Below are 20,323 nucleotides of genomic sequence, written 5' to 3' on the forward strand. Positions count from 1 at the left end.
TAAGAACAGTCTATTATTGTTTTGCAGGATACGTGTTTATATATGTAGATATATAGACAGATATACACTCATACACATGTAGAGAGAGAAAGGAGGAAAAGCTTTTAGTTGTCATGTTTTTAACTAATTTCCCTACCCTAACATGATGAGATTCTTTGAGTCCCTTGTGAACATGTTCACAAATAATTAAATGTGTGGGTGTATATTAGTATATTATACATACATCAATTTTTTATTTTTATTTTTTTTTTTTGTGCGTCTGAAATACCAAATTCGTATTTTTACATGAGCGTCTTTCACTAGTGTCGGATCATTCAAAAAGCAATCTTGGATCACTGACTAAGTGACATATGGAATATGGCGAGTAAATCAAGTACGATTATAATTGTTGTGCGAATTATATTGTACTTTACCTTTGTATAATTATAAAGAACACAATTTAGGGTCATGCAACGAATTGATCTGATCGAACCCTTTCTTGAAATTATGATTAGTAAAACGAGAGGTCTCCAAGGACAAAATATGACAGCCATGAAACAATAGCAATGTCTAAACAAAGCCCACAATAAACTAGTAAACATTTTTAGTAAGACAGATGAAATTAATCGTTTTTATTACTTATGAGTTGACCAATTGATCAATTATGAGATAAGTACAATGTAATAAATCAGTCAGTTGTTTACTTAAAACACATTCCTTGCATGTTTTCATGTCGGAAATTTTTTAATAAGTCCAAAGGTTTACAGTCATTTGTTACAGATTAATTGCTGGTTCATATTCCAAGAACTCACGAACACATTTAGATGAATTAATTGATTCTTCATTGATAATTAATTAATCATTGAATTTCAATCTGATTAAGAATCCATACACATGCAAGGGATATTCCATTTTTTAATCCTTAATAATAACAAACTTATTGTCCAATCATTAATCCCATTCACTCATTCATAACCTTATATACTTGTCTGAAATGGAGCAAAACTAAGAAAAAAGGCTGAAAGAATATGACCAAAATGCAAAACAAGCTGTTATTTTTCTACTGTTTCATTGGTTTCTGCTTTATTTTTGCCAATGCAGATTCATTTCTTCCAAATGTAGAGTTATCAGCATTGTTATCAATAAAATCTAGATTGATTGATCCTTTGAATCACCTCAAGGACTGGAAAAACCCGACCGACGAGCTTAAAGATCACTCGCCACATTGCAACTGGACCGGGATTTCTTGTAACTCGACGGGCTTAGTCGAGAAGCTAGATCTGTCCAACATGAATCTCAGTGGCATTGTTTCAGACAGCATTCAAGATTTAAGGAGCCTGTCCATTCTTAACATCTGTTGTAATAATTTTGCCTCGTCGTTGCCTAAGTCATTAGCCAATCTGACTTCTTTGAAGATCATTGATGCAAGTCTTAACAATCTTGTTGGAAAATTTCCAATAGGCCTTGGAATGATTCCAGGGTTGATAAGCATCAATGCATCAAGCAATAATTTCGAGGGCTTGCTCCCGGATGACATTGGGAATTCGACCTCACTTGAAAGCCTGGATTTCAGAGGTAGTTTCTTTGAAGGTTCAATTCCATCGTCATTCGGAAATTTGAAGAAGTTAAAGTTTTTAGGCCTTTCTGGTAATAATCTTACGGGAAGGCTTCCGACTGAGCTTGGTCAGTTATCTTCTTTAGAGACGATTATTTTGGGATACAATCAGTTTGAAGGCTCTATTCCAGGAGAGTTTGGTAATCTCACTAGCCTTCAGTATCTGGATTTGGCTGTTGGTACATTGAGTGGACAAATTCCAGGAGAATTAGGCCAACTGAAGAACTTAACCACAGTTTATCTGTATCAGAACCGTTTCTATGGAAAGATTCCACGTGAAATTGGAAAAATAAATTCTCTAATCTATTTGGATTTATCTGATAACCAAATTTCTGGCGAAATTCCATATGAAATTGCTGAACTGAAGAATCTGCAGTTGCTGAACCTCATGTGCAATAATCTGACAGGGCATGTTCCCGAAAAGTTCGGAGAATTGGTAAAACTTGAGGTACTCGAGCTTTGGAAAAACTCGTTGACAGGCCCTTTACCCGAAAATCTTGGAAAAAACTCTCCTTTGCGGTGGTTAGATGTTTCATCAAATTCGTTGTCGGGTGAGATTCCATTAGGTTTGTGTGATTCAGGCAATCTCACTAAACTTATTCTTTTCAATAATTCCTTCTTAGGTTCAATCCCAATAGGCCTGTCAAATTGTTCTTCTTTGGTTCGTGTTCGAATTCAAAACAATCTTATTTCAGGGTCAATCCCAACTGGGCTTGGAAATCTTCCAAAACTTCAAAGACTAGAATTGGCCAATAACAATCTCACTGGTGAAATTCCTGAAGATTTTACACTGTCGACTTCCCTTTCATTTATCGATGTTTCTAGGAATCACCTCGTCTCATCATTACCTTCCAGCATTCTTTCCATCCCAAAACTTCAGACGTTCATTGCCTCCAGCAACAATCTTGAAGGAAAAATCCCAGATCAGTTTCAGGACTGTCCATCACTTTATGTGCTAGATCTTTCCAATAACCATTTTTCAGGACAAATTCCCCGAAGTATAGCTTCATGTGAAAAACTAGTGACTTTGAATCTCAGAAACAATCAATTCACTGGAGAAATCCCGAAAACCATTGCCACAATGCCAACATTAGCCATTCTGGATTTGTCTAACAATTCTCTAGTTGGAAGAATACCACAGAATTTTGGTAGTTCACCAGCTCTTGAGTCCTTCAATGTGTCCTACAACAAGCTCGAGGGTCCTGTTCCAAACAACGGTATCTTAATCACCATTAACCCCAATGATCTTGTAGGCAATGCTGGTCTATGCGGGGGGATACTTCCCCCATGTTTTCAAAGTATCATCCACACAACACGGGAAAAGAAAGTTTGGATAAATCACATTGTTGTAGGATTTCTTGTTGGGATATCAGTAATTTTGGCTGTAGGCATGTTGGTTTTCACAGGGCGATGGCTGTATAAACGATGGTATTTGTACGAAAATTGCTTCAACAATTTGTTTAAGAAGAACAATTCAGAATGGCCATGGAGGCTCGTAGCCTTTCAGAGACTTCATTTCACTAGTTCTGACATTCTGGCTTGTCTGAAGGAATCAAATGTGATAGGCATTGGTGGGACAGGAATTGTGTACAAGGCTGAAACTCATCGTCCACACAACGTTGTTGCCGTGAAAAAGTTATGGAGGTCGGAAACAGATATTGAAACCGGGGACAACCTCTTTGCAGAGGTGGAACTCCTAGGGAAACTTAGGCATAGGAACATAGTGAGATTATTTGGTTATCTACACAATGAGACTGATGTTATGATGGTGTGTGAATTCATGCCTAATGGAAATCTTGGTGCAGCATTGCACGGAAAAGAGGCTGGACAAATATTGGTAGATTGGCTGTCGAGGTACAACATTGCCCTCGGCGTTGCACAAGGGCTTGCATATCTCCACCACGATTGCCACCCTCCGGTTATCCACCGGGATATCAAGTCGAACAACATTTTGCTCGACTCCGATTTTGAAGCACGGATCGCTGACTTCGGCTTGGCAAGGACAATGCTTCACAAGAATGAGACAGTATCAATGGTGGCTGGATCATATGGATACATAGCACCAGGTTAGTGAATATCTGCAAATTTTAAACTGAAAATGTTCCTGTTTTAGTAAGTTATATTCTAGTACGTTTATAGTCAATAGTTTGATTCATTACTGCATCTATTAAAATATCTAAAGCACGATATACTTATTATGTTTCTCTTTTATCTTTCAGAATACGGATACGCATTAAAGGTTGATGAAAAAAGTGACATATACAGTTTCGGCGTGGTGCTTCTGGAGCTTCTAACAGGGAAAATGCCTCTGGATCCCACATTTGGTGAATCAATTGATATCGTCGAATGGGTTCGACAAAAGGGAAACAAGAAAACCTTAAAGGAAGCATTGGATCCTGAGATTGTTGGACAATGTAAATATGTTGAAGAGGAAATGCTTCTTGTCCTAAAAATTTCACTTCTTTGCACTGCCAAACTCCCAAAGGACAGGCCATCGATGAGGGACATTATAACAATGCTTGGAGAGGCAAAGCCAAGAAGAAAAAGCATTTCCCATAATTGGGGATTCACTGCCAACAAAGAGAAAAATGTAAATATGTTGAAGAGGAAATGCTTCTTGTCCTAAAAATTTCACTTCTTTGCACTGCCAAACTCCCAAAGGACAGGCCATCGATGAGGGACATTATAACAATGCTTGGAGAGGCAAAGCCAAGAAGAAAAAGCATTTCCCATAATTGGGGATTCACTGCCAACAAAGAGAAAATAATATTCGCACATTCACCAGTTATAAGCCTTTTATAGTATAGCTGAAATTTTACTTGATTTCACTTTTTGAAGTTTGATTTGTATTCTTATACGTAAATGGCCTGTTTGTTTAATGTGGTTCCGTTAAAAAGTAAAAAAGTGAATGTCGTGTTTATTATACTAAAAAAAAAAAGGGTTGAACCCCAACCTTGAGGGTCCCCACCGTCGCCCCACTCCCCAAGCTTTGTGAAGGAGATAAATCGCGGAATATGCTGAATCAGGTCAGGGAACAAGAGCTGCATGTACACTGCGCCTACAAGAAGTCCAATTTTATGTCTCAGGAATCGAACCCCTACACTGTGACTACCAACAAAACGTAAGATAACCTCACTCATATCCTTTGCAGCACTGAATTATGCCCCGAGGGGCTTTATTATACTATTCAATATTGCATATTGATGCAATTCAATCCTACAACTAAAATAAGGGGCCAAGCCTTATAATCTTTTAATTACTTTCTTGCACTTTGAGCCATTGGAGGGTTAGTCTTTAATTAGTATTGGGACTTTTAATTTTTTTTTAAAAATAAAAATAAAAAATGAAGCAACATTTCGTCACTAAAACCTCTTACCAACTAAAATCAACTTTGACGTTGCTGCTCTAGCATTTTTTTTGTACAAGAAAATATATTACTGATAGTTATTAAAGATTAATCCCCTAACCACGCAAGAAAATAATTAAAAGATAATAAGGCTCAACCCCCTTATTTAGTTGTAGGATCAGACTATATCACATACCAAATATGCCCAGAAGTGTATTTAGATGAGAATGTTTTTATCTGAGTTAGAATAAGCAGATAAGAAAAGTTAGCTAATTTTGAAGTTTTAAGTGGGAAGTGTTTGGTTTTCAATTGTTAATTAAAATGATAGTAATATCTTTGAAGCAAAATTATATTTTGTAATTGTATAATATACTTGAAGGTATTTTTGTCTTTTATCATTCAATAGACTATTGTGATAATATTCATTTGTCGTCAAAGTGAAATTTGGATGATTTGACTAGGCCATTTTTAAAGGTACCTCCTTATTTGATTGGTAGATAGGCAACAGAGGACTTCCTCGGTATAGTTTTTTTTTTTTTCTATTTTTTTTTTTCCTGGTAGAAAAACTTCTCAACCAAGCTACATTAAAAGTCATATTTTTCTTAGAAAATAGTCTAATTGAACGAACTTTTGTGGTATTATCAAATTTCAAACTGATCTAAAAATAGGTTTGACTTTTCAAAAAGCAATGCCAGAGTCCCTCGAACCAATTTATAATCTTTCAATGGATTGGGATACTGAAGGAAATAAGAAAACACTAATAAATGATAAAATTGCATCTTTGGTTCCTCACCTATTATTCGAGTTGCAAATTGATACCCAACCTAATACAAAGCAACAATCAATCTCCAGATTTATGGACAGTCACAGACGTCCGTCTAAAACTTTAATTTTGGTAATCAAATCCAACCTGTTAAAAATGAATGAGATGAAAATGAAGCATGAAAATCTCGGTAGAAATAGCTAGCATACAATTTCTGAGATCAAGGTTTGCCATTTGAGTTCAAAATTTCCGATATAATTCGGTTTTCTTCCTCCATTTAAAAGAAAATTTTGAAGCCCAATTGTATACATCCTATGTCAGTTAATATTCATACAAGTATACATCATCAAAATATATACAAACTATAATAATACTTTCCACAAGGTCTACCTCCCAAGGCTTCAGAGAAAATGGCCACAAGTCTTAACCTACAAGAAAGATGGTGTAACTGCACTCAGAGCCTCGGTAAATTTTGCAGCTTCGGCAATTCTCATAGCCATCGTGGCTCTGTAAGTTGCCATATCAGCATTTTCCGCTAGCAACTGGGCATGTTGACGCTTCAGAATAGCCAATACTTCAGATGTGTCGGCTTCTGATTTAGCTTCTTGCTTTTTAAGTAAGATATTATGTTGTTGCAACGCATCTCGTTCAGCAGCCATTGCTGTCAAAGAATCTCTTTCAGCAATCATTTCTGCAAAGAATGCCAACTTCAAATTGTTATTAACGATAATAGCTAGGATAACCAAAATTTACCTTACGTTATCAGGTTTAAAACACTGGTTGTCACCGAACTTGTATGGCATATATGGTAAGGAGAGTTGATCAATCCTATCCATTACTGTGCCAAAAATACACTTTGTTATGTTGGTCGCCCAATTTCATTTTGTTCCAAATTATGTTAAAACATTTGTTAAAATTTGCTCATTCCATCCATGTCTGTTAGCAAAGGCTGATGTGACAGACTACTTGGCAAATAACCAGACTGTCACGCCAGAATTTTTGTTGTCAAACTAAACGGACATGGACTAAGAGGCTTAACTTGAAACAAAGTTTTTTAGTTACCAAGAACAAAATGAAGTTTAGTGACCAACATGGACCACGGATAAAAGGTTAGAGAAACTAGCAGTGTATTTAACCCTTCGTTATCTATAGTAGCGAGCTACTAGGAGAAAAACTAAAAACACAATTCATAACCAACAGATTAGTTACCCAAATTTCGTGGGGGGAAAAAGGGCCTTATTGAATTCCTGAATTGCAATTACAAGTCGTAAAGTAATCAAATTTTTATGACAGGTTACTAAAATGATTTGTCGGCCCCACTCTTGAAAGCATAAAGAAAATTTATCCCAACTATACATCCATACAACATAAAAAGGGAGCCGAAGACTTGGCAAAACGTTACAAACCAATTATGCAATTTCCATAAAATTCCCATAAATGCACAAACAAACAAGTAAATAACAGTATCCACAAGACTAGAATGGCAGAAGTGCAAGTTACCGAGAAAGAGCACCTTGCAACAAAGTTCGTCGTTTGCCTCTCCCAGCCTGACTTCCCAGTCGTTTGAACGATCGTTTCTTTCGCAAAACAGATCTTGGTATCACTTGCATTCTTCTAGGCCGGTAAAACTATAAAAAAATAAATAAATAAATAAATAAAAATAAAAAAAATAAAAAATTTAAGAAAAGAAATAAAACTTTTGTTACTTGAGATGACCAGCCCAATCTAATGGGGCTCTAAAGACACATCAGTTAGTGGGACATTAAAGAAATGCATAGAGCATATAATAGAAAAATACACTTTTTATTATCATACTCGAAAGCTCAGATTAAAAAAGGAAAATAAAGAAAAACCATTCAACATTGAAAGTCAATAATATGTGGATATTTCCACATTACTTGGAATAAAGTAACAAATTCAAAACTCTTAAACCCCAACTTTTATATAAGAGAAGAGGCGCAAAGGCCTTCATTCACATATTCCTAAAGCAAGGTAAGATTGTCGGATAAAACTCTTAAAAAGGCAAGTGCCTGAAAACTGGAAAGTTGATAAATTCATCCAATTAAATAAAAAGTGCAATTGAATCCCAGCAACCTAAGAATAACAAAAACTTTCTCCAGCTATTTTCAGTCCACTTGTTGTCAATTATCAAGCTTGTAATTGTTTCTTCAAATTTATCATCGCAACCGGCCATTTCTTTCAGAAGTACAAAACAAAAAGGACACTAACAGAACACTTTACATATTAATGACAGACTCCAGGATAAGTAATTAAGTATACTATGACAGTTTGACAAGAGAACTTGGTTGTCTCATTTACCTGGAAAATCCTTATTAGTGACGAATGTTTCTGTCCTCGCTTTTCAATCCAATAACTACGAATAGCCTCTACAACTTCCTTTCTTTCCAGATCTATGCAAAAAATATCTGCTGCTATGTCATCTGCATACTCGTCTGAATTATAATGAAAACCTTTTTCAAGGGCATCAATTATCAACTCAAAATTCTCACGTTTGACAAGTTCACAACGCTTCTTTTCTGTGTAGAACTTATTATTGAACTTGTTCAGCCATTCCTCGTCATCGGAGTCCATGTCATAATTGGCAGTCCTCTTTGCCAAGGCCCTCGTTAACTCATCGCCTTTAACAGTGATGTACGAATCAGGTCTATCGAACGGTCCAATGTTGCTATCTACAGGGTATGATACTTCACGTACCCAAGGAATGGGAAGAATACTAGTCGCGTGGAACTGTGCATTGCGCTCAGCACATTTCTTGTAAAGTTCCTTGAAAATCGCCCAGTCTAGTTTGTTAGGAAATTCAAGCTTCCAACCGCCATCAACTGTCCATATTATAGAATGTGTGAAACGGTTACAACAGCACGGCCTCAAAGCATTTTTTACTGCAAGGATATCACGGTAAATCCCATCCCTCATAACTGCAAGAACCCATTGTTCTGATGGATATACCTTTAATGTGATGGTAGTTCCTTCTTCCCTATAACACTTGTCCGTTTCAGTGATTAATATGTTAGCAGAACAGCAATTAGCGCCTAAGTCCTGCGTCCTTTTGGCATAACTCATAATTAGGTTACTGGATGCTACAGAAGAGGATCGGATGTCATGTCTAGACCTTAAAAAATCAGAAGCTAAAGCTCGACTGGCTTTTTGTACACGAACTACTGAAGGTGGTCTACCTCTCTTGCGCTTTAGAGAGGTCCTCGCTTTCTTGATGTTGGAACCATTTCTTAGGTGCATACTTCGAACAGCGGATTTAGAGAATCTAATGGTTGATTGTGACAACTCTCTTGTCTCTGAACCATCAATCCGAGGTGCAACCATGATGCCATCGGATCGATCTATCCGGGAAGGAACTTGAGATGAGGATACCTCCTGTCTTTCCTTCTCAACATGCTTGGTCACACACTGTGAATTTGTACCAAGTACACAAGCCAGTTGTACAGGCCTAAGGTACAAACTTGAATGCAAATGCATAAAGCAAGATGGAACTGCAGAAAAATCCACAGAAAACACAGGTATTGAAGACCTTGATCCTGAAATTATGCAAAAACCAGGGTTCTTGATGGAAGTAGAATCCTGATATATGAAATACGAATATTAGAATAATCCCAATAAAGAAACCTGATAAGATTCAAACAGCAATTGATAACCATCGTGTTATATCTTGAACTCAAGATACCTCATTACTCATCAAATAACTATTACCTAAATGAAGCAAAATTCGCAAAACAACACACAGGTGCACCCAAAAAAAAGTGACTACAATAATTAGTAAAAGTATGCTACAAAATAGTTGAAGTCCAAGAAAAACATAATTAAATAATTGACAGAGTAAACTCATATTTTTAGGTGTATTAGCCCTGACTATCCAACAATGATAACTGATAAACAAATATCTACTAGTATGGAAAATAAAAGATTCTTGATGGTAGTAGAATCCTGAGATATGAAATTAGAATATTACAATAATCCCAATAAAGCACTCAGATAAGATTCACACAGCAATTGAAAACCATCGTATTATATCTTGGACTCGATATACCTCATAACTCACCAAACAACTATACCTAAATGAAGTAAAATTCCTACACCAACACAGTGAATACAATAATTAGTAAAAGTAGCCACTAAATAGTTCGAGTCCAAGAAAAACATGAATAAATAATTGACAAATTAAACTTATATATTTAGGTGTATTAGCCCTGCCTACACAACAATGATAACTGATGGATAAATATCTACTAGTATGAAAATAAAGAAAAGTTACCGGCAGAAATCGAATGCCATGTGAAGAAAAAGCATCACATATTGGTTCCGATAGTAAGAATGCAGAAAGATGCCGCAATTCAATCGTAAATCTCCTCATGTACTTAAATACGGAATTCAGGAAGTATGAAATCCAACAACCATTATAAGAAGACCACTCTCTGACAATTAAAGCAAGCTCCGAACAACTTCCAGAATTATTGTGGAATTCTCCACATGTTTCAGATAGTTCAGTAGCTCTAAAATTTTTCCTCCAACTTTTCCGTACAAACTGCTCCCCAAACATTTTATCCTCTGAACTGTCGGAACTACTCAACACAATCTTTCTCATTTTTCTCTTATATACAATTCCAAACATCCTGTCAGCAATTTTTACCTGTGGCATACATTCTTCCATCTTAGGTTCCACAACTATATCCAGGGAAGAATCATTTTCAATTTCTTGCCATGCCCTCTTGCAACGTTTACCAGCGTACCCTCCAAAATTCATAGAATTGTTCGGAAGCTGAATCCGCTCATTCTCCTTATTAGCCGCTCTTAGGTACTTCACACTAAGACGTGGTTCAGTGCACAGCCGCCTTCCTGACCGCAAGACCCTTGCTCCAAGCACCCTCGTGATTTTTCTCATTCCCACTGCAGGCATTGGTATGCCTTCCAGGCAAAATGACTGAATCAACTTTCGTCTCTGTCACACAACCTTAAAATCAAAACTAGGTCAAATACAAAACAAAGTTCTGATAATGAAGAGCACTCAAATCCTTGTTTTTGTTCCTTTTCTAGTGGCATAGATTGCTCTCAGTCTGGAAATACGACGAAGATCTCAGAAAAACAGTTTATTAGACAGTGGGATCCCAGAAAACAAAATTCAGTATCTTCTTCGCAATAAATGGCATGAACCTAATCTGAAATAAAATAGACTTTCTACGAAAAAGAACTCCACAGCCAAATTCAATTCACAGTCCCACCAACATAAACTTGAACCCTTGACTAGACATCGACCCGATCCCAACTCAGTAAGCTTGGGACTTCCACTCACCCAAATCGACACAAACTCAGCCCATTTCAAGCATCCAAGAGAGAAACCCTCTTCTTTCACTCTTCCCCATCAATCTCGTTCCCCAACTCAGTTGACTCAACCGGACCCACCACGAGCCAGAGAAATTTTTCAATTCATTTTCAAGCAATTTTCGTCCTCGCCATACAGCAAAGAAAACTATATACCAAAATACGACAAACCCATCAAAAATTCACAATGTTGTTCCACAAAAACATCATCTTTAATCATTTATATCCAAAATAATCCAAAACAAGTAAAAAAATAAAAATCCTACAATAAAAAATTACCTGCCTGCAAGTAATAATTCTACAATCCAGTAGTAATTTCTTTGATTTTTCAGATGGGTGTCTTTTTTTCTGGCTTTCTACTTTTTCTTTTTTTCCTTTTTTTTCAGGAGTTGACGGTGCAGGGCTGCGGGGTGATATGAATGTTCTCTAGGGTTTGAATGCGGGAAATGACGCAGGGGTAGTAACCGCTACTGGTACGCCAAAGTGTTCACAACCGTTGGATGAAAAAGAATGGACGAGTGAGATTTACGAAGTCGATGACCATAGCAATTGGCGAGGGACCTGTGGGGTCCATGGAGTTAGAGCCTCAGCATCTACAGTATTGGCCACTCACCATCGCACGTGAGAGTGCGATCGTGTGAGTGGGAGATATAGGTGTCCACGTGTTGCCCAAATGTTTTCCTCCCACAACCTAATTTGTTCATTATTAATAAAAAACTCGTCGCTATCACGTGCGTTGCACGAATTTTGTATTTATCGTATTTTATTAGTGTATGAATTTTAGCTTTTTTTGGAAGTTTTTGAAGCAATATCTAAAAATATTTTCATGATATAAGAAAATAATTGTAAATTATTTTTATAATTGCATAGCAGTATGTTATCTAGAAGAAATATGTATTTCATGTTTGAATAAAAAATATGCAAACTATTTTGCTTGTATTCTTTTATAGTGTTAATATGATTGAATTAAGTGTGAAGATTATATTTCTAAATTTTGTGTAATTCAATATTGTAAAATTGAAAAAAAAAACTCTTTGTACAGTGCGGAGAGAGTTAAACCATGTGCGGAGTAAAAAAAAACTCTCCGCATAGTACGGAGAGATGACAAACCAACTCTCCGCACAGTACGAAGAGCAAAAAAAACTTCTACACTATGCGGAGAGTTGGTCCGCACCATGGCAAAACTCTCCGCACAGTGCGTAGAGAGTTGAACCATATGTGGAGTAAAAAAAAGTGCGAAGAGAAAAAACCTCTCTGCACAATGCGGAGAGAGTTGAACCATGTGTAGAGAGTTGGCAAACTCTTCGCACATTGTGGAGTAAAAAAAACATTCCGCACAGTGCGAAGAGATGACAAACCAGCTTTCCACACAGTACAGAGAGAAAAAACTATCCGTATAGTGCGGAGAGTTGTTTTCAAATTCCTTAATTACAAGTCAAATTTCAAGATTGTAAATTATTCGTATATACAACGAAACATAGTCGAAAAACTTGGTTTAAAATCAATTATATCTTCTTTAAATTCCAATCACAGCTCAATTTCTCAGCATGAAAATCATTTTTATGGTATTGGAAATTAGCTTTCTCGTGATTCATACAATGAAACAATATATGAGTTGTGCAAAGAAGGGGATATTGATAGTACCATGGCATTGCTTTCACAAATGGAGGTTCTAGGGTACCATCCAAATTTAATATTTTACACTTGCTTAATAATAGCTTTTGGACATTAGAAGCAGATACAATTTTCAATAAAATTATACTTTCGAGTTGTAAACCAAGAATTAAAGTGTTCAATGCATTGCTCAAAAGTTGTTTGAGAAAATGCCTCTTGGAACTTGCAAATAAAGTCTTGAGAGTTTTTGTTTTTCTCTTCACACTGTGCGGAGAGATAGTTTGTCATCTCTCTGCACTTTGCAGAGTCTTTTTTTTTTTGCTCATGTGCGGGAATTTTTTTTTTATTATTATTATTTTTGTCTCAATGAGTTTATATATACTAAAAAAAAAATTTTTTAGGTTGTTGGCATGATGTGTTTGTGATAGAATATTTGTCAATCACCATAAACAAAATTCTTCACAAAATATAAAAAACAAAAATGCATAATAAATCTTCTTATTACGCTAGTAAAATTACAATAAATTTTTTTTACAAATAACATAAAAAAAATCATTTTTATCTTCAACAAAAAAACACATTTAAAAATTAGCAATTTCCTAACCACTTTTTTTTTAATTCTCGAAAATACAATTATAAAAAAGGAAATGATTTTGAATTACAACATTTAATACTTAAGAAATTCAATATTAAATAAATTTTATACATTTATAACAAATTATAAATCCATATATTGCAGGCAGCTTACTGTATATACAGCTTACCGTATATGCTCCCTATCGTATTTGCAGCTTACCTTATTTGCAGCCTACTGTATTTGCAAATAACTTACTGTATTTGAACCTTATCGTATTTGCACATTACCGTATTTGCAGCCTACCGTATTTGCAAATAATTTATCGTATTTTCACCTTATCGTATATGTTGTCTATCGTATTTGCAACTTTTATCGTATATGCTGCCTACTGTATTTGCAGCTTACTGTATTTTTATATACCAATTTTTGCACTTACAAATACCGAGAATGCAGAATACCGTACATTCATTTATCAAATCGAATTTCAAAAAAAAAATTTAAGATATTTATTTTTATAAGCATAAAATATATATTAAATATATATAAAGCACAAATATAAATACATCTGAATATGGTGTTCAATCTTCAATTTTCCAATATTGAATTACACAAAATTTAGAAATATAATCTTCACATTCAATTCAATCATATCAACACTATCAAAGAATACAAGCAAAATAATTTATATCATCTCGTATATTTTTTATTCAAGTATGAAATATACAAGTACATTTTTTTCTAGATGACACTATATTATTATAAATTGTAAAAATAATTTACAATTAGTTTCTTATACCATGGAAATATTTCTAGATATTGCTTCAAAAACTTTCCAAAAAATTAAAATTCATATACTAATAAAAATACAATAAATGTAAAATTCGTGCAACGCACATGACAGTCACTGTGCGAAGAGTTTTTTTTTTTACTTCGCATTGTACGGAGAGTTCGCCAACTCTCTGCATTGTGCGAAATTTTTTTTACTTTTTTTACTCCTCACTGTGTACGGAGAGTCCGCACTTCGTGAGGACATTGTCCGCACAGAATGCCATCTCTCCGCACTGTGCGGAGATTTTTTTTTTTTACATCGCACTGTACGAAGAGTTGGAACTCTCTGCACATGGTTTGCCACCTCTTCGCAATATGCAAAGAGTTTTATTTCTTCATTTTTTACTCCGCACATGGTTTGCCATCTCTCTGCAATATACGAAAAGTTTTTTTTTTTTTTTTTTTAAGTTTATGTGCAAAGAGTTTTTTTTTTTGGCAATTTATATTTACTAAAAAATATTTTTTTTAATGCTAGTGACATGATGTGTGGAAGAACACTTGTTTGACATAATTATTTTTTTAATGTTAGTCGGATGATATGTGGAAAAACATTTGTTTGATATAAACAAAATAAAAAATAAAAAATGACATTATGCATAGTAAAATTGGATTCATTTAATGCTAGTGGCATGATGTGTGGATTCATTTAAAGTACCGGGATTGTGATTATTGTACATCATTATTTACATATTCTTTTATAGATTTGTGAGATGATAAAAGGCAAGCGAAAGAATTTTCTTTTATTATTTAGTTGGTAAAATTTTGACTCAATCAAATCTCGCAACATATCTATTAATATTAATCAATAAATTTTGAACCTTGCTATAGGTACAGGGATTTAAATCCCTGTACCTACCGACAGAGGCGGAGGGAGAGGGGGGTTGGGGTGGGCTGTAGCCCAGCCCCAGCCCAATAGCTAATTGACTTGTAAAAAATGGAAAATTCAGTCCAAATTATTGGTGAAATAAAGAATACAAATTTAGCCCAGTCTATAAATTAATTTTTAGCACAATTAACTTCATTCCCAACCCAAGTCCAATGTTCAATTATTTAAGGGGGGTGTTTGAGTCACATTATTTTGGTAATAATGCATTCTTAAATAGTGTATTGATGGGAAATGTGTAGTTAAAAAATAAGGAAAAGATTTTGATTTGCGTGTAATATTATTTTATTGAAAAATATGTGGTTAAAATGATGTCAAATCATTATTTAAAAATACATTTTTTTAGAATAATGTGGCTCAAACAGGCCCTAAATTAAATAGTTCATTTATAATCAAATTAATTTATTATATTAGAAATAAATTTTTATTGATTAAAGTAAAGATAAATAACTTATTGTAGCATGTCACATGTTTGACTAAGCTTAAAAGTAATTAATTTTTTCTAACGTATTTTTTCATATATTGTTTATTTATACTTGTGATTTAAAAATTTATTTATTTCAACCACGAAATGGAAATATGCTTTATATTTACTTTTATCATTTAAAAATATATTTGTTAGAATTTTGTCATAGATGTTTAAAAATATATCTTGATCCATTTTGTCATTAGCGTGAAAAGTGTAACCTTTTAAACTAAATCTCGAGTAGCAAAGAGCATTTATGAAAAAATTTAATTTTCAGCCCACCCTAATATATTTTCCTGACTCCTCCCTTGCCTACCGAACGCTCACATTAAAAGGCCGGAAATTTTTTTTTTTAATATTTTATACACGGGCCCACTCTCATGTGAGTGAGAATTCAAAAATCTATCAAAAATCTGGCAAACATTTTCTGTACTTGAAGAATTTTGATAAATTTTAATGTACATATAACATAATCATTGTAAAATTCCTCGGCCACCGCACTCCTCACAATGCCCCTCGTCAAAATAGTAAACGGGGTGAGAAGAGAATCATGGTCACCGTCCAAAATTCTAAAATTACCTTTGAATATTTTTAATTTATTTTTATATTTTTCTACCCCTCTGCTTCCTCGATAATGTTTAATGTGAAAATAGACAAAAAGGTTCTTGTCAAATATAGCAATCATATTTCAACAATTAGCATAAAGAATCTTCCTTGCAATTATCGAGGTTTTGTCATCCCCTTTTTATTGTAATAAAGGCTTGTGTCGTAATGAGAAAAACATTCATTTAATGGCATTCAAAATGCACATGTACAAACAAAGTGATTATTTTGGAACAATTAGGGAACTTTGGTGACTAATTCGAAACAAAATAAACTTTTTGGGAGCAACCTACAATCACTTTCATGGTAATATGTAGGGGAGAGTGGTCAAAATTGTTGAATGTCAAATTTGGTGGGGTAGGGTTTAGTGTATTAGACCGTGGTTTTTGCAGACAAAATTAGTGTTTAATAAATCTTTAAAGTCGATTGATGCTATCAAAAATTTATACCTGCCAATATTCAAGTTTGACGACTGAGAATGAGCAAGAATATAATCTCTTAAACCCGAGTTTTACGTCAAGATATATCCTCGTCGCCTCTCCCGATGCTTAAGTTAGTGAAGAGGAAAATATAAGCCTAAGGCTCTAAACTGAATCAATGTAAGATGTACCTCGATAATGAGTAAGAGTCTTGTATTTATAGAGTTGAGCGGTGTAATTATGGTAGGATTGAGCCACTTGGATGTCTTATCTATTCACAAATCTTGAAGGACATGATAGTCCTATGAAAGTTGGACAATAGAGTTTTCGTTGGAACTGTAGAACTGTTGGAACTGGATGACATGGTAACAATAGTAGAAGAGCCCTTGTTCACGAAATATTTCTTTCGATTTAAATTACTGCAAATGTACGGGTCGTGACAAGTAATAAAGTGGACTTTAGAAGTCCAAGTATCGTCCCACAGAGAAAGAGTAGTTCAATTTTACTTATTTTAGCCTTAACCGAAACTAATTGACTTAAAATCAATTTTAGAATTAAAAGCCCTAATCTTGGGAGAAATCCCCAAATTGAAGACCCCTAATTTCAAATTAAACCCTAATTGCTCAAATTCACTTAACGAATGACTCAATTACGAAAATATTATGAAAATAACTGAAATGTATTGTCAATTTATGAAAATCTATATAAAACGAATGCACTAGGATCACGAATCCCCAAATAATTATTAAGTAAACCCTAATTTCTCAATTTTGATAATCCAATGAGAATTTGACAAATCAATGCTCCTAAATCTATTCAATGCCCTCTCTCGAGATGTATTGAACCTATTTTCATAAATCATCAGCCTATGTTTCTATGACGGATGCAATTATACAAGAATGCATGTAATTTTTTTTGAGCAATTAAAGATTTACATAGGGCATAGGGGTATATTTCTATCCCCTATCGGACTCTATGATGAATTATATATGTCGAATTTAATCCAATTTTCTCAAATTCAGAATTAAATCACCAAATTCACACAAATTAAGTGTACAATAATTGTGGAAATAAATAAATCAATATAATTCATTCAAATGATCCCATCGAACTATGAATTCAAAGTCATGAAATAACAGGTTTAATAATAATTACATGGTTCATCGATCACCTAGTTACAGAAATCTAGCCTATCATAATAAAAATAACGAAATCTATCAAGTTTTGAATAAAATATATCACCGGGTTATCAAAACTTGAAGAAATCTTGTAAATCTTCGCATCAATCCTTGTTCTTACCTTCAAATCCTCTCCAAAATGAATGTTTTTGCCTCCCAATTCGTTCCTTTCGACTTCTGGACGTTTATTTGTTATTTAAACCCGTCGAAATTAGGTTACCAAAGGAGTTGCAATCATATAAGAAAACTGCAAAAATCGGGCATAGATTATACCTATGCGACCGCATAGGTATATGGATTTTGGCCTTTTAATCCCTGGAGGGTTACTCGCGACCGCATAGATTTTCTACTATGCGACCGCATAGTAGAGTGAACTTCTAAATTGAGTCATTTTGATCCTCAAGTTTCATTCCTTCACTCCTTGACCTCCTCTCTTGTTTCTAGTTGCTCCAATGTTCCATTATAACTTCCAATTGGTGCTTAGCTTGATCAATTGCTTGATGTGTTCATCGGATCAACTTTCAGATAATTGCAATTTGGTCCCTAAATTTTCATTTTTCTCCAATTTGGTCATTTTTCCGCTCTTTTCTCCTGAATTCCACTATTTTCATAGAATCACCTACATTGCATGAATTCGACAAAATTAAGTCACAATTCAATCATTTTACTTGTATTTAAGTCATGTTTGTGATATAAATAAGTGTGCAAAAACACACTTATCAAACCCCCCAAATTTGAACTATTGTTTGTCCTCAAACAAGATAGTGATATAATTCTGAACAAACATGGCTTAACACCTTGCCTTGGCTCAGGATTGAACTAAGTAATTGATTTTATGAAAATTTATCAGTGCAAAATGACATCAACCTTTACCTGTTAAGTGCATACTTGACGTGTGTGTGTGGATTCATGCTAACATATCAAGTTCATGATGAGTTTGAGTCCCGGTCCCAAGTGGTCAAATGTCTCCTTACTCGCTCGAGAGATACACAACCCCCCAAACTTATTCTTTTCACTCAATTATCCCGAGGTTGTGTTTTAAAAATTATGAGTTTACCTAGCTATAGTTCTCACCCTCTCGTAGTTTGGATTAATCTCACTATCACAAGTTCACATGTCAACAAGTGAAGGCTCTCCTAGTTTTGATTACTTCGACACTCAAGATTAAACTAGGTTACTTGCCTCGCCTCAAAGGTATAGTTTCTTCCACCAAATGTCCAAGGGCTTTTCTTCTTGTTATTGTCTCTTTTTGTTTTTCTCACTTTTCTCTGGTTTTCTGATTTTTTTTATTTATTTATCATCTTCTCATTTGCTTTCTATATAACCCATGTAACGAGCTTTAGGCCGGTGACTCCCAAACCAGTTGGCTTTAGGGCACCAGGTTTTAAACCCTTGCAGGCTTATTCACCCGAGTTATAAAGGCTCGATCAGATGACTTTTTATTAACCTCTTTACCTCTTGCTTTCTATATGACCCATGTATCGAGCTCTAGGCCGGTGACTCCCAGATCAGTTGACCTTAGGGCACCAAATTTTGAAATATCTTTACAGGCTTACTTGCTCGAGTCATAAAGGCATGAAAATAAGTGTCTTATTCTCACAAATTAAATTTATGCCCTTATTTTTCTAGACATCTGGTATCCAAAACCAACCCTCAATTTAAGATTTTCACCTACTCTTCATCCCACTAGTCTAGGCAATCCACACAATAATTCATGCACGGAGCCTCACTTATCTCAATGTTCTCCTATAATAGCTCAACTATCACCAAACCGTCTTAAGGTAGTTTACGGGTTAATTCAATAGAGGGTTATAATTATTTTCCTACTTTATGCTCAAAACCCCAATTACTTACCTAACATGTAAAGCATGAATGACGTGCATAAAGAATGTCAAGTATTACATCAAGAAGTATTAGTTGGCCTAATTAACACCGACTCCAAAGTTTTGAAATATACCAATCCAATAGTAACATCATAGCCGGCAAGGCGATTAAACTCACACAAGCATACATAAGCATAATCAATATTCACTCACAAGCATGCCTCATGCAACAATTAGTCAAATTAAATCTGGATTGTGGAAATGCAATTAATTACATGCCGAATGTCTTTTTCAAATTATGCCACCATCCCCCAAACTTATACAAGACATTGTCCTCAATGCGAAAAGTAAAGTTTAGATGGCAGAATTTAAGGAAAAATGAGTACACATGAGGCAAACGATACTCCCCTGATCAATACGGGGGCTTCGATGGGAAGCTAGAACCTGCAGTACCATCAGCTGGAGGTGGAGGTAGGCGCGCCAAGATCTCTCCCATCAGTGCTGACTGCTGTGTCATTTCATCATGGATTCCCTCAACACGTGTTTCCAATCGGCCCAGACGCTCCCAAGTTTCATTTACCCTCATCTGGATGCCATCCACCCTGCCCACATACACACTGAATTGACCGTTCATAGTTTCCATCTCCCTCCTAGCTGCCTGGGCATCCTGGCGAGCAGCACGTGACATATCAGTGGAAATGCGGATGTCACGGTAGGCTGTATGCATCTCAGTCGTCAATGTCCCCATAGCCTGCTGGAGACTCTATACGTCTCGGCTGGTTCCCGTGGTGGTGGTGAAAATCTGGCGCCACAACTGTGCATTTATCTCAACCTGCGGTGGTGGAGCTTGAGGCATCTCTTGCTCTACGTGCTCGTGACC

The 20,323-nt window shown here is 35.2% G+C and overlaps 2 protein-coding genes across 3 annotated transcripts; one reads left to right on the forward strand and one right to left on the reverse strand.

Moving 5' to 3' along the window:
- Window positions 1-1,008: 1,008 nt before the first annotated feature.
- Window positions 1,009-4,473, forward strand: LOC111402149 (leucine-rich repeat receptor-like protein kinase PXL1). Its single transcript, XM_023030260.1, has 3 exons — window positions 1,009-3,660; window positions 3,814-4,084; window positions 4,261-4,473. The coding sequence occupies exons 1-3, from the start codon at window positions 1,017-1,019 to the stop codon at window positions 4,394-4,396; spliced, it is 3,051 nt and encodes a 1,016-aa protein (XP_022886028.1). The 5' UTR covers window positions 1,009-1,016; the 3' UTR covers window positions 4,397-4,473.
- Window positions 4,474-5,888: 1,415 nt separating this feature from the next.
- Window positions 5,889-11,499, reverse strand: LOC111402150. 2 transcript variants are annotated; one of them, XM_023030261.1, is made up of 5 exons: window positions 11,332-11,497; window positions 9,989-11,200; window positions 8,023-9,297; window positions 7,217-7,331; window positions 5,889-6,394 (listed from the first exon to the last, which is right to left on the reverse strand). In XM_023030261.1, exons 2-5 carry the CDS (start codon window positions 10,628-10,630, stop codon window positions 6,132-6,134), a joined length of 2,295 nt encoding a protein of 764 aa, XP_022886029.1. In that variant the 5' UTR covers window positions 10,631-11,200; window positions 11,332-11,497; the 3' UTR covers window positions 5,889-6,131. The 2 variants fall into 2 exon arrangements, with proteins under 2 accessions (XP_022886029.1, XP_022886030.1); XM_023030262.1 differs by having other exon boundaries at window positions 5,937-6,394; window positions 7,204-7,331; window positions 11,332-11,499.
- Between the last annotated feature and the right edge of the window lie 8,824 nt (window positions 11,500-20,323).

This window comes from Olea europaea, chromosome 10 (genome assembly GCF_002742605.1).
Source record: "Olea europaea var. sylvestris chromosome 10, O_europaea_v1, whole genome shotgun sequence".
NCBI classification, from domain to species: domain Eukaryota; kingdom Viridiplantae; phylum Streptophyta; class Magnoliopsida; order Lamiales; family Oleaceae; genus Olea; species Olea europaea.